The 14,492-nt window shown below is 41.0% G+C and overlaps 1 protein-coding gene across 3 annotated transcripts; it reads left to right on the top strand.

The window, feature by feature from the left end:
- The first annotated feature begins 779 nt into the window (after nt 1–779).
- LOC116377135 (deleted in malignant brain tumors 1 protein-like) lies at nt 780–14,477 on the top strand. 3 transcript variants are annotated; one of them, XM_031838699.1, is made up of 17 exons: nt 780–1,230; nt 1,752–1,829; nt 2,245–2,271; nt 2,422–2,733; nt 4,058–4,351; nt 4,478–4,792; nt 7,775–8,062; nt 8,279–8,593; nt 8,843–9,142; nt 10,089–10,397; nt 10,778–11,092; nt 11,819–12,127; nt 12,242–12,535; nt 12,657–12,992; nt 13,087–13,194; nt 13,824–13,908; nt 14,039–14,477. In XM_031838699.1, exons 2-17 carry the CDS (start codon nt 1,778–1,780, stop codon nt 14,145–14,147), a joined length of 3,768 nt encoding a protein of 1,255 aa, XP_031694559.1. In that variant the 5' UTR covers nt 780–1,230; nt 1,752–1,777; the 3' UTR covers nt 14,148–14,477. The 3 variants fall into 3 exon arrangements, with proteins under 3 accessions (XP_031694559.1, XP_031694561.1, XP_031694560.1); XM_031838701.1 differs by lacking the exon at nt 780–1,230 and adding an exon at nt 1,258–1,599; XM_031838700.1 differs by lacking the exon at nt 780–1,230 and having other exon boundaries at nt 1,258–1,829.
- The last annotated feature ends 15 nt before the right edge of the window (nt 14,478–14,492 follow it).

Here is a 14,492-nt window from a genome sequence, read left to right on the forward strand (position 1 = left end):
AAAACTAACTGAAGCTTAAACCACATAAAAACATTTAAAATACATTCATTGACACAAATAATTAAAACAGATAGGTATAACCATGGCCAACAGATAATAGATATACTTGCTGTGAATGTCATTTATTGCATTGTATTAGTCTGACAGGGAGAGTGCTTAATGATCAATAGAAAAATATATATAAATGAGCCAGAGTTAGCCCAAAACTTGCTGAATTGCAGAATTAATGTACATCAAATATATGCATAATAGTACAGTACACATCCCCAATAAAAAACACAGTATAACACATGGTACTTAGCTAAAAATAAAAATACAGCAGTTGTTAATGGGTGAAAGTATGCTATTTATTTATACTGAAATTGTCACGTCCGAGGGGCAGATCTGAGACTCAAGCGCAGACACAGACACTGGAGACGAGGTGAAGTTGAAAATAAGGTTTTTACTTTAAAAGTCATAAACACAAACTGAAAGCGACTCCAACGGAGCAGGCAAAAATATCCAAAATCACAAAACAAAGGCAAAGAAACAAACCAGGAGCAAACGCTGGAGCATCAAGCAAACACAAGGGAGACTCAAGACTGGAACAGACAGGGGCACGAACAAGGAGGATCTGACAACCAGAACATGGAAAGCAGGTGAGTATATATGTGTGGGGTGATGAGGAGATTGAAGGCAGCTGGGTGGACTGGGCAGGTGAGTAGGATGAGTGCAATCAAGGGAAACACACACACACACAGACACAGACAGACAGACACAGGAACACAGGAACACAGGGGGCAAAGCCTAAACCGTGACAGAAATATGAACTCATTCCTTGAAATTATTAATTTTGGGTCTGGCTGTTCCAGATTGTCTTTTGGGGCACTTTGAGAATGTTTGGGGTTCTTCTGGCAACATAAATTGTGGCTCCAAAAGTGCAGCGGTGATATTCTGGTTTCTCCACATGATATACATTTCAAATGAAGACACAATACTGCAGTATTTTGAGGTCTATAGGAACTGAACAAATACAAAAATGACTGAGGCTCAGAATTTCACAAGGGGAAGTGTTCACCATTCCCACTCCCAATGAGTCATGTTGTCTGTAAGATGTGGGACAAGAACTGGTTCTGTCCCGCAGCGCGCTTGTGAAGGAACAAACCTAAGTGAATTAAGTTTTCTTGGCTCCGACCATCATTTTTCTGTTTTTCAGATGAGCAGAAAAACGACATCAAACTATTTTTTAAGGTAAGAAAATGATTTGTGAAATATGATATTTCCTTTTAAATCTCAAAGTTTGGTGCATGTAACCTAACAGAGGTTTTGGATACATAATGAGCATGTATTGATAATAAAGACCTGGATTGTTTTGCAACATAACCCATGTATTGCATTATATTATGAGTAAATAATGCTGAAATATTAACCAGGACTGAACAGTTAAAGGTTTGATGCATGACATACATCAAATTCAAACATGAAAAATGCCATTTTTGTTTTATGTTGCATGCAAATTAATTATTAAATCAAGGATCTGATGTTTCAGATAGGATCATCTTTTTTATTTTGAATTGTGAGCTCATTTAAACAGCTGCCCACACTTGTTGGATTTAAAAGGTAAGAGGGCTACTGAATCACCGTTGCAGATTTTGGAAAGAACTGGAATGCTTCCAAAAATCATCTATAGCTTCTCTTATTCTGCCGAAGACAAATAAGACAGTGAATAAACACCCTTTTTAACAATACCTTTTTCTTCTGTACCTCGACAGCATTTGATCTACTTTGAAGACACAATATGATCTTCATTACTGCTAAAAAACTACATTTTGTTTATTATCTATCAATAGGTAAGTTTCTGTTTTTTTTAATTGACTTCTTCCTTTTGAATTTCTTTTCTTGACTTCTTAAATCAAATCACATGAGTTCAGTTAACAGTTTGTTTGCATGCTCACGAAACCACGAGAAATATGCACTAAACAGAAGTGAAGGTCTCATAGTAGAAAAATATCAGTTTATGATTTAAACAGTTTTTTTATTTTTTCAAATGTCCTTTCTTTGATAAATTTGACAAAGTTGATGTTGGATAATTATGAGGTGTGTATTTTTCTAACTTCATGGTACATTTCAAAGAGCCTGTCTTGATACGTAACAAATTTGATAAATCACAGCGCTGACATTACAGCGTTACAGCATTTATTGGACAATATTATTTTAAATATTCATGACAAATCTCTGGGCTGAGCATTTTCCTTTCTGCTTTAGGTCTTTTGGGTCTACCACTGATTACAGGTCAGTAAGTTCTATTTATGTTTCATACCTGAAAACACAAGCATTAATTCGATTTTTAGATTTCTACACTCCAATTTAATGAAAGGGGACTTTTCCTTATTGAGTTCATAATGACACAACCTACAGCTACTGTGCTTTTTTCATTTCTAGAATGTAACAAAATAAAGCTGGTCGGGCCTTCGCGTTGCTCTGGTAGACTGGAGGTCTACAACAGAGACCAATGGGGAACGGTGTGTGATGATCAATGGAGCATTACCAACGCTGACGTGGTTTGTCGAGAGTTAAACTGTGGGACAGTTCTTGAGGTCAAAACAGGCGCCTCTTTTGGAGAGGGAAAGGGCATGATCTGGTTGGATGATGTGCAGTGTACTGGTAGCGAGTCGTCTGTCCTCAAGTGCCCACACAGACCATTTGGGCAAAATAATTGTGGCCACACTGAAGATGCTGGGGTTGTCTGTTCAGGTAAGACTGAGCATATGGCTGTATCTTTATGTTTATCGAGTAAATATGAGTGGTATCAATCTTCTGATCTAACTCCGCCAGTAAGTAGGTTAGTGAGTAGTGAGTTAGTGAGTAAGTAAGTGTATTTCCCAAAATGTTACATTTTGGCTTTACACATTAATTAAGTATTTACCTGAAGTCACAGTTGGCTCATTTAATCAAGCATCATAAAACATTGCATTACAAGGCCCTTCCTCAATTTAGACCTTAAATGAGGAACTGTCACTTGGAATTGGAAAATACAAGCTGTTGAGAAAAACAGCTAACGCAGCATTTATTTTAGCAACTGATCATATTATTGCATTAAAGACCTAACGACTTTATTGTCAGTTGACAATTTGCGGTTTACTTTAAGATGATTGCTATCTGTGGCGGTAATGTTGTTGCAGCACATCAAGGTCAGCACATGACCTGCTGCTGCAAATGTAAAGTGCAAAGGGCAGGAGGTAGAGATGGGAGGTAAACCAAACAAAGCAACATGAGTGCTTAGCTTTGCTCTGATAATGTTGAGGGATATTTTAAATAATTTAAATATTTAAAGTCGTGGTCCTGAAATTTAGTATTGCACTAAAATAAAGATGGCGGTCAAAAATGAAGCTGCTAATGCGGGGATGTCCTGACTTTCAGTCCCAGGTATGAGTCAAGCTCCAAAAATGCTGGATCCTGCATTGCCCATAATGCACTTCCTCTTAATAAACTACTCCTCGTGTCAAGTTAACTGAACTGTGTAAAAGTGGTGATGTCCCTCTGAAAATATTCTGAACCTGGGGTAGTCATTGCATGTTTTAACAATATTTGCGCTATTCAACAGTTTTGTATTAAAACCGTCAAGCGTGATATTTAGTTTAGTGCATGCTACTGTACAACACAAAGATTTAAAGGCCTTTAATGAGCTTAACACAAACATTATTCTAATTGAGAGATTTTGTCGCTATTGATTTTGTACAGATTAAACAGACAAGAACACAAAGATTTTTGTTACCATCAGACAGAGCTAGATCAGCTTTCCAGTCTTTATGCTATGCTAAGCTAAGCTAAACAAAGAAACTTCTGGCTTCATAATCAGTTTGGGAGCAGTAATTTACTGCTGGTTGCCTGGCAACTGCTCAGACCCAAGAAATAGTACAACAGATAACATCCCGTAAAACAGTAAATGGCAGTTTTTACACTATTTTTGTACAAATATGAGTATATGTTAATAGTGAATTTTAGTAGAGCTTGCGTGATTTTGCAAACATTGGACATTTGTTGATTTTATTTAAATTTCTATTTACATCACTTGCAGAACATGTGAGGGTGCTCAACGGAAGCAATCGGTGTAGTGGCAGAGTGGAAGTCTACAACAATGGCAACTGGAAAAGACTGTGCAGCAGTGACTGGAGCAAGGAAGACGCTGACGTGGTATGCCGAGAGATGAACTGTGGCACTCCGGTCACTCAGGCTGAAGTGCAATATTTTGGAGAGGCACTTGGACTTGGTAGCGTTAAATCCAACTGTTTTGGAAATGAGAGCTCCCTCTCACAATGCACACTTCAGGAAAGCAATGAGAGCTGTGTTGATGCCATTGTTGTCTGTTCAAGTAAGTCATCCATCTGTTAAGACAACATCAGTCATTTTGTGTTGAACTTTACGTAGTTAGAGTTGCTCTTTTGGATGGCTTCTAAATAAACATGCCCTTGGCTTTTTTTTTGTTTCCAACTGACAGACAGTCAACCAATTCGGCTGATGAACGGGACTGGTCGGTGCTCTGGCCGACTGGAAATCTATAATGATGGACAGTGGGGAACGATTTGTGATGACAGATGGGGGATGCAGGAAGCAACTGTTGCATGTCGAGAGTTGAACTGTGGGAGTGCTCTCTCGGTCAAGTACAAGTCCCACTTCGGCAGAGGTCACGGTCAGGTGTGGTTGGACGATCTTGAGTGTACTGGTCATGAGAAGTCCATCGCCGACTGCCCACACAGAGGTTTTGGAGAACATGACTGTGACCACAATGAAGATGCCAGTGTTGTATGCTCAGGTAACAAATACTATACTGTTACTTCAATTACAGTATTCTACTGAAATCCGGTTGGTGAAAAGTCTGACGGCACCCCAATTTTCAATGTCAGAGCAATATGACAAGAAACATGGAAAATCATGACGTAAAATAAGAGCTGGAAATACTACAGTTATCTTTTCTTTTCTTTCTTTTGATCTCTAATGAATACTGAAATGGAAATCCAAGAGACATTCCCATATGGTGTGCTGGAAAAAACAATTTAATAGTACCGAGTGAGTCCTATGATACTGAAATTTAGAAACATTGAGAAAAGAAGTTTGTCTTTAAAGTATTTATTCTCTGCGCAGAGAAGGTTCAATCGTCACACAGAATGCAATGCGGTCCGAAGGAGGAAGAACCCAGAGTGTTGGTTGTGTACGACTTATAAAGGCCTTGAGCAAATGGTGGGGTAGGAGGAGTTCATCACTAGGACATCTGGACAACAGTGGCCACTCATTGGTCAACCATTGAATGGTCCACTGATTGCATCCCCATTCAGCCCCTTATCTAAGATGACAACATCATGCCCCTGATTAAGACACACACACAATATTACTCAACCTGAGAGGACGCTCACTGACCATGTATGAGATTTATTAACCTTACTAAAACAAAAAGGGCCAAAACATTGAGTGGTCAGACAATACAAAACAGATAGATAAGTCATAGTGGAAATTTGCCATCACAATCCCCCCTTTTTATCACATCATTGATCAATAATAAGTATATACAGTACACTAGTATCCATTTGGCAAGGTACACGTGCAGACACATAGGATTTATGCCAAATGCAAACAAAATGGGGCTCACAATCTGGACCAACATCGCTCTAGGTTGTTGGTATTAGGGAAGGATGTTGTAGTGGTGGTTGAGTCTGTCGTTGGTGCAATCTGAGTAGCAATATTTTAGTGACTTGTTTGGATCCAGGTCGCTCGTTCTGCCATCTTTACAGCAGTGTGGGTGGTGAGGAGAATATGGAACAGTCCTTACCAACGCTTAGCTTGCCAGTGATTTCTCCTGAAGTCCTTTACCACAACAAAGTCTCCTGGTTGGAGGGAGTGGAGTGGTTTGGAGGCAGAAGGGGGTAAGGCAACTGCTACCAGTTGTCACTGGCGTATTTACATGCCTCAGTGAGTATCAATATCATCAATATCATGGACCATGTTTGTCAGGTGTGTTGCAACGGGGAGAGGAATTCTCCACTGATACAAATACAGAGGGGTAGTTGGACTGTATCATTGACACATTGTTTTTTGGATTGCTAACAACTTAAAGACAATCTGGTACAGATATCTGGCTAATGCCTAGGCTCAACATAAGATCTCTCCCTAGCAGATTTACAGGAAAACATTGTGAGGACAAAAATGTATGCTTAGTTCTAATTGGTGGAGCCATGTCATCATGATGAACAAATGTCATAGGGACAGTAAATATTTAAGTTCCTACAGCTGGTACAGGTTCAGTCATTTTCTCTAAGTGCTGTATGGCATCCTGTAATAACTGTAACTGCTATTGTGTGGGTGTATATGTGTGGTTAGTAAAAGCAAGCTGTTCTTCGTTGTGTATGCTGTGTGTTGCTCACTTCCCTTCTCTGGTGCTGCAGTAGGATGTCTCCCTTTCTGTCCGCATGTCCCCTTGATCTTGGTTCAGTCAGACATCCAGCGTCCCTGTGGCCCCTGGGACAGCTGTCATCTCTTTGTGGACAGTCGGCTGCCCAATGTCATTTTTTGCGGCAGATGTAGCGCTCGTCTTTCTCCAGCGGAGGTCGTCCTTGGAAACCACGACCTCTTCCTCCTTGTCTTCTGCCTCTGCCACGTCTGTAGAAAATTGAACCCCCCCTTGGTTCTGTTGTTGTTGTGGTTGGCCCATGGCCATGCTCTGGACAGCCTGGACCATGGTCAGTTGAGCCATGTGCAGCTGCTCTTCTTTGGTCTCATTGTTCTTCTTCTTGTCAGCAGCGTCTTGTTTTTCAGCATGATTGACATGTCTGATGATTTCAGTGAGGCGGGCTTCTTCATAACCAACACAACTTAATTTTACTCCTGCAGAGAAGGGTGGCAACAGTCCACCCAGGAAGCACTGTTTGAGGTGGCACTTCCAGTTGCCTGCTGCATCTCCTCTGTTTGCAGGCTCCTGAAGGACGCTGTGCTCGTTGAAGACAACATGGAGTCTGGCGTAGTAGTCTGGTCTTGGTAATCGTCCACTTCTGGTGTCATATGGGTGGTGGTAGGAACCTCTCACTGCGCCTCCAGTTGTCCCCAGGTGCCCATGTGACTTATCTGGGCTGCCTAGTTGGGACATGGCGTGTGTGACCTGCTGCATGAAGTTGGCGACGAAGGAGATCGTGCTCGTGAGGTTGCTGGCAGGAGTGCTGGTTGAAGATGGGTCGAAGTCAGGCTGTCTTGGTGTGGGCGAACCTTGCTGTGCTGCTGGACCGGGGGGTGGGGCCGCATATGGTGGAGGTGGGGGAGGGCATCCGTCGAGATCAGGATCCACCCTGTGCAGTGACGGATAGAGAGAAGATTTCTGAGAAGCTTTATCTGCTTCTTTCTCATTTGTTTTATCTACTTTGGACATCACAATGGGCATTTGTGTGCAATGGTGATGCATGAACAGATATTTATGGAAAATATTGATTGGATTTTGCATGTATGTCTGCTATATATGCACCTGCTGTATCGGCAGTTAACGCCCTGCTGATATTTATTGAGGAATTTTCTTAAACATTACTTTCAAATTTCTACTAAAAAACAACTAAATTACAAAATCCTCCCGCAGCCTGTCGCAATCATCCTTTGCTGTTCCTCCTTTTTATAGTTGTTTTTGGTGCAATATCACAGATTCAGAAGCAGTTAGTCTGTTATCCTTACCACAAATCCTATCATGTGAACATATTGTATTTCATTAATGAAATGTTAATATTTTACATTTTAACATTTTAAATACAATACTTCTTTCCAGAATCAGTCAGACTGATCAATGGGACTGACCGCTGCTCTGGCAGAGTGGAGGTCTTCCATGACGGCCAATGGGGAAAAATGTGTAACAACTTGGGCAATGAAGAGGCTGCAGTGGTGTGCCAGGAGCTCAGTTGTGGATTACCAAAACAATCCCAAGAAATCTTCCATTTTGGTGACAGCGGACTGAAAGGGTACACAAGTAGATGCTCTGGCAATGTGAGCTCCATTTCCCAATGCACACTTCAAGAATACACAGGGAGATGTGAAGGTGCTTCTCTTTCATGTGCAGGTAAGACACAAAATACAGCAACATACTGTGCTGAAGCACCGTTCAATTAGAATAGCAAAGGACATGTGGTCATTAAAAACAAGATCGGTGCATTAAATGGTAATGGTGGCAATAAGTAACTATAAAACTATTTAACTGAGTACATTTGAAAGCCTAATATTTCATGATTTGACTTTAACTCGTGAGTACCTGTAACATGAGTGGTGTTGTTCTCAGGTGTTCCACTACTAAGGCTTGTCAATGGCACTGACCGATGCTCTGGTAGAGTGGAGATTCAGCATGATGGCCAGTGGGGAACAGTGTGTGATGATGAGTGGGACATCAGAGATGCCCAGGTGGTGTGCAGAGCCATGGACTGTGGAACAGCTCAGACAGCCAAAGGCAGTGCCTTCTTTGGTCAAGGCCAAGGGGACATCTGGCTGGATGATGTAGGCTGCTTCGGTAATGAGACGTCCCTTTTGCACTGTCGACATCCCACCCTTGGAGAAAATAACTGTGGCCATGGTGAAGATGCTGGCGTGGTGTGCTCAGGTATCATCTTAGTTATTACTCTGTTATTAGCAGGTTTTTTACTTAATTTCACACAGTGTTATACTTGCAACTGTCACCCCTAATGCCTCAAATGACTATTTAGCTTAATATTGTCAAGAATTAAACTGTTGTATTACATTTATTTCTACTACAGTGTATCAACCAGAATATCAATTTGAATCCCAGGTATTGTTTTCAAACGTGTCCAAACACCAACTAGTGGCTGATTCTATCCCCTTTGCGTTCCAGCTCACATTAGACTGATCAATGGGACTGACCAGTGCTCAGGCAGGGTGGAGTTCTACCATGGTGGACAATGGTCATCAGCAACTGATGTTAACTGGGGAATGAATGAAGCTGCAGTGGTGTGCAGACAGATGAACTGTGGAGATCCCGTCAAGTTTTCAGGATCATATGGCCAAGGCGGACAACTTAAATGGTATAGGATCAGTTGTAGCGGTAGAGAGAGCTCTCTCACACAGTGCACACTGGAAGAACATATCAGGACCAGCCAGGATCGCATTGAAGAGGCATCTGTCAAATGTTCAGGTGAGGCTGGAACTTAAATTTAGATTTGAATTCTCCTCACTTATTGTGTAAGGAGATATAAACTGCAATGATACGGCATTTAAAACAAAAAGATTTGGCTAAACCTTTTTTGGACATTTGCGTGGAAACAGCATTTAACATTAAGCGTCATGCTGCATTCACATGTAATCAGGCAGACAGCAGACAGACAACACCTTCTGGATGGCACAAGAAACACAAATAAACAGTCTGACAGATTGATTTTGACAACAGGTTTGAGGTGGAGCAAGTGCAAGTGAAACTTTGCCAAAAGATAGTTTTTTCAAATAAGTGACACGTCGCACGTATTAGGTTTGGACATCTTTATTGATTCATTTGGGAAAACAAACAATCTCATGCTCGCTCGCATGACACACATCGGGACATGTTGCTTGCACTCGCTCTATTTCGGCTCCAACCTGTTGACAAAATGAACAGTAACTGACAGTTAATCGATATCACTCTTTTACAAAGAATGTAATTATTTTATGAAATTACTCAAGTAATTTCTTTTAGCTTTATGAGGCAGCTTTCCTTCAACAATATATTGCAAACTTAAAAAACGTTTGTTTAACAAACTAATTATCACTAGGCTCTGAAAGGAGGGGAGGCTAGCTAGCCTAAACTACCTCACTTCAACGGGTCAAGACAATATGACAATATGACAAATGACCAGACTATCAAAAGTCAAAGCAATGAGTCCAGTAGATAAACGACCAGCAACCTCATTACTCCATAGCTTACCTCGTGACATGTCATGGAGTAACTAACGTAGTCACAGAATAATAAAAGAGGTCCTGAAATTACAAATTGGACGAAGCATCGACTAACAATGTATTGTGGGTCATTTCAATTATGACCAAAAAAGTACACACATAGAAACATAGACCACATTTGAACTTAACATTCATATAACTGTCATTTCAAGGTAATGTGAAGTTGTCCGATGGGCTCAATCGTTGTGTTGGAAGAGTGGAGTTCTTCGGCAAAGGCCAGTGGGGGACCGTGTGTGGTGAATCCTGGGATGTGAATGATGCAAATGTGGTGTGCAGACAGCTGGGCTGCGGGAAGACTCATGAGATCACCACCATTGCCGAGTATGGCCATGGCACAGGACACACCTGGATCAATCAAATTGGATGCAATGGACCGGAGTCAACACTAAGTCAGTGCCAACAAAGGCCATTTAGAAACAACACTTGCAACGCCACCTCAATTGCTGGTGTCGTCTGCACGGGTAAGAAAAAACATATTGTTGTTAAATTGTATCTCTCCTAATTCTTTGTATTATTTTATGTATGGTTTTTCAATTTTTCATAAAACTTGTTTCTACATACTGTATCGCCGCTTTCAATCTCTCGCCCACATTGCTTGATGGAAAAATGAACATGGTCCAGATGAAGCAACATTTTCTGCTCTTCCTCTGCAGATTAGAGAGTATGTCTAGTTAATTTCGGTTTAGTTGCTTTCATGTCACCTAAATATGCATGTTGTTAAAGGTATACTTCATTAGTGTTCTTGTTTTAATATTATTCATCCGCCATTTCTTTGACTACATTCAAATATATTTTAAATGTCTGATACCGCATAATTATTTTAGTTTACTTGACTTTACAGGAAGTCTGGAGGTCCGCTTGGCCAATGGTAAGGATGAGTGCTCTGGCAGAGTAGAGGTTCGTCATGGCGACGTGTGGCAAACGGTGTGTGACACCGACTGGACCACGAGTAAAGCTCAGGTGGTGTGTGACCAGCTGGGATGCGGAAATATAGTGAATGCTCCCGGCAGTGCCCATTTTGGCCAAGGCATTGGATCAGTAGTCGAGGCTAGCAATTCATGTTTTGACAATGTGACATCTCTTCAGCAATGCTCACTCAAAGGTTTCAGAGGAGCCGGGTGTGGACACGACCACGATGCTGGCGCTCTCTGTGCAGGTAAAGACTTTTAAATAATCTATTCAAAATGATCACGCACAGTTAAACAAATAAGATAAAATTATCAGCGTTTGTTTCACAAATGTATTTTTTTTACACGTACAGAGTAAAAACAGTGTTTGAGTTGAAAATGATTATATATACCTACAATCATGCCTTAAAGACGTTTGACATTTCAGGGAATACACTAATTTGCTTTGGTGTCAAAAATTAGATGAGAAGATTGATACAACTCTCACTTCTCCAAAGTAAATAAGTAGCTGGAGCCGGCAGCTGGTTGGCTTATCTTAACATAAAGACAATGGAAAGAAAATTGTGAAACAGCTACCCTTTGTGAATTATAAATCTGATATTATGGCTAGCTGGTTCCCCGTTTCCAGTCTTCATGCTAAGCTAAGCTAACCAGCTGCTGGCTAGTTAAATTTATTGTAACTAACCTTCAACATGAAAGCTAATTACAATATATCCTAAAATGTCAAACTATTGCTTTAATGTTTCATTTGCATGACAAAGGTGACATATATTACACCAAGTCATATTCCACATCATTATGTTTCTGTAAGTCAACCTTTTTTCCTTTATGCTGTCGAAATTAGCTTTTGATATGATGGTGGGACAAGCGGTACTTTCAAAATACATTGCATTCACTTTGTGTGTTAGAATGAATGTGTATTAACACACAAATATGCAAGTCAACTACACTTTTACACTTTTTTTCATATGCAGCACAGATTCGGTTGGTCGGCAGCTCAGGTCAATGCTCCGGTAGAGTGGAGGTCTTCTATAAAGGCCAGTGGGGAACTGTGTGTGATGATGAATGGGGAATGGGCAATACCAATGTGGTATGCAGACAGCTTGGCTGTGGTCATGCAGTTTCCGCTCCTGCAAGTGCCCACTTTGGCCAAGGCACTGGTCCAATATGGCTTGATGATGTGGTGTGTACAGGCGAAGAGGCCGCTCTCACACATTGTAGGCATCCCGTTTTTGGAGAAAATAACTGCGGGCATGGTGAAGATGCTAGCGCTATCTGTTCAGGTAAGAGATCTAGCTCATTTTTTATCTGTGAGTGAAGTCATTGCCTCTCAACTGGGAGATGAAGCTGCGTGGGCTGTTATGACAAAACCAACTGCAACTTATAATCTGTTACAGGTTCTCTACAGACTCCCCAAATCACTTTGAGTCCTGCTCCAGAGGTAAACTGGGGTGACAGAGTTGAGATCACCTGCACTGTAGTAACAGAACACTTGGGTGGGACATTTGTCCTGAAAAGGAGCCAAGACTCATTTAAAATGGAAAGATTCTCTGAGAACGAAGCTGCAACCTTTACCTTCCCCACAGTGGACTTCAGCAAAACGGGCTCATACTTCTGTGAATATCAAAAGAAATTGCCCAATCAAGTCATCTATTATCCTCAAGGAAATACTGCAGATCTCTCTATCACAGGTCAATACTTGTCTGCTTTCTTTGTCCAGTTGAACATGATTGTCGTACATTTGACTGCAATGATTGCAAACATGTTTTATGATCTAAACGAGTTTGTAAAAATCTGTCTTCTACTCTGTAGTGAAATTGGAGAAGCCCAGCATCTCCCTGACATCTCCTCATGCAATGGTGATCTACAGCCCTGACAAAATATCCGTCACCCAAGGCAGCAGCTTCTCCGTCACTTGCTCTACTCATTCCAGACATCCTGGAGGTTTCTTCTATCTGATAGAGTCTAACTTTAACATCACTAAAGCGATAGCACCATTTGGCCACTCAATCTTCTACTTGGCATCCTTTGAATTCCCACTGATAGATTATAAAAGCCAAGGAGAGTATTACTGTGTCTACAGTGTTAACATCTCCTCAAGGTCCTTCTGTTCTGTTCCCTCCAAGTCACTCCAAGTAACTGTAGTCGGTAAGATCCAAAGAGCCCATGAGAGTTTATTCGTGTTATTATAGCTGGTTTTCCCCATCACCAACTCTTCTACTTGATCTTTTAACCCCTACAGCAACATCCTCCTCAGTCGCCTTAGGAGTGGTTATGGGTGGGCTTGTGGTGCTGCTACTTGTGCTGGTTATAGGTTACCTGGTCTGGAGAAGGAGAAGGTGGGGTGCTGGTAAGTTGCAGCAATACACACTTTCATATTACAAAATGCCCCCAATGCCCCCTTTGTCTTATTGTTATATAATGCGTCTAGATTGTTTAAAGCTGCACCAAGTAATATATTGATATTAACAATGTAATCATTGAAATTATAATTTGAAAGTTACAGCTTGTAGTGACAAACCAACTGATAATTATCTCTCGACTGTGCAGTTCTCCCCAGCTCAGAGCATATTTCATCTTTCAGCACATTGATTTGGTTGTATGGCCTGGGACTCGCAGTTATAATGCGTCAGTGTTGGGTTTAGATCTTGTTTCCACTGACCCCCAAGACGTTCAAGAATGAAAAAAAAAAAAGATATTGTGTAACTCACAAAGATGATGACATGACCTGCCCAGCACTAATTGGCAGACGATTAATATTAGTACCTGAATACTTGAATACAAAGTTAATGCTGATGTAGCTCCTCGCTCTGGAGGGGGTTAATATGTCAATGTTAAGTTTACAGCTTGTTGTGCTGCCCCCAAGTGGCCCAAAATAAATCTGATAATGCAGGTCTAAAGATGACATTGACCTAGTTGCTTTGCATTCCTCCAGTAATTGATTCAACTGAAATGTTTTTCCTTTGTTTTGCTTTTCAGGTACCGTGGTTCAGTTTATTAATAGGTTTGGAGGAGCAATAATGCCAGATATGGAAGACAGGAGCAATAGAGCATTTGACGGAAGGTAATAAAAAAAAAAAAACGTAGCTGATGTTATTTACTAAGATACACTTTTTCTTTTATATCAAGCAACTTTAAAGACATGCTTGTGATTGCATCTGTCACCCTCCTTATCTCCCTCCTTATGCACACAGTCGTGGCCCAGAAGACTTCAATGCTGATGTTGATGACTCTGTTGAGGGGGTCCCTGCAGACCTGGCTGGGAGAGTGTGTTATGAGCTTGAACCACTCGTTCTCTTGTGATTACCAAATGCCTCAAGGAATCAATAACCTATGTCATGCAATTTTACTAAATTTAAAGAGTAACATAGCACCTGGCTGTTTTATGACTCTCTGGCTGAAAGTTTTAAGTCTGTTGCACCAGAAACCACACCAAACAGTGATCGGTTTATCAACACATCCTGACTTACACTTCTACATCACTGCAGTAAAGAGAGAAGGGACCACTGAAGATGTCATTTTGAATAACATACATGACACTTGTTTAAACGGGCAACACTTATTTTCAGACTTATTCCTGAAGTGATTTTTGTTTTTCTGCGAGATTCTACCAATCACAAAGCTAAGGTCCACTATCCTGTGGGAAGA

This window comes from Anarrhichthys ocellatus, unplaced genomic scaffold (genome assembly GCF_004355925.1).
Source record: "Anarrhichthys ocellatus isolate YVR2014 unplaced genomic scaffold, GSC_Weel_1.0 scaffold933, whole genome shotgun sequence".
Lineage (NCBI taxonomy): Eukaryota > Metazoa > Chordata > Actinopteri > Perciformes > Anarhichadidae > Anarrhichthys > Anarrhichthys ocellatus.

Coding starts and splice junctions, on each gene's coding strand:
- LOC116377135 (XM_031838699.1), top strand. CDS start 1,778: ATGATCTTCATTACTGCTAAAAAACTACATTTTGTTTATTATCTATCA. Junction 2,734..4,057: donor TGCTGGGGTTGTCTGTTCAG/GTAAGACTGAGC, acceptor CATCACTTGCAG/AACATGTGAGGGTGCTCAAC. Junction 13,195..13,823: donor AAGGAGAAGGTGGGGTGCTG/GTAAGTTGCAGC, acceptor TTTGCTTTTCAG/GTACCGTGGTTCAGTTTATT.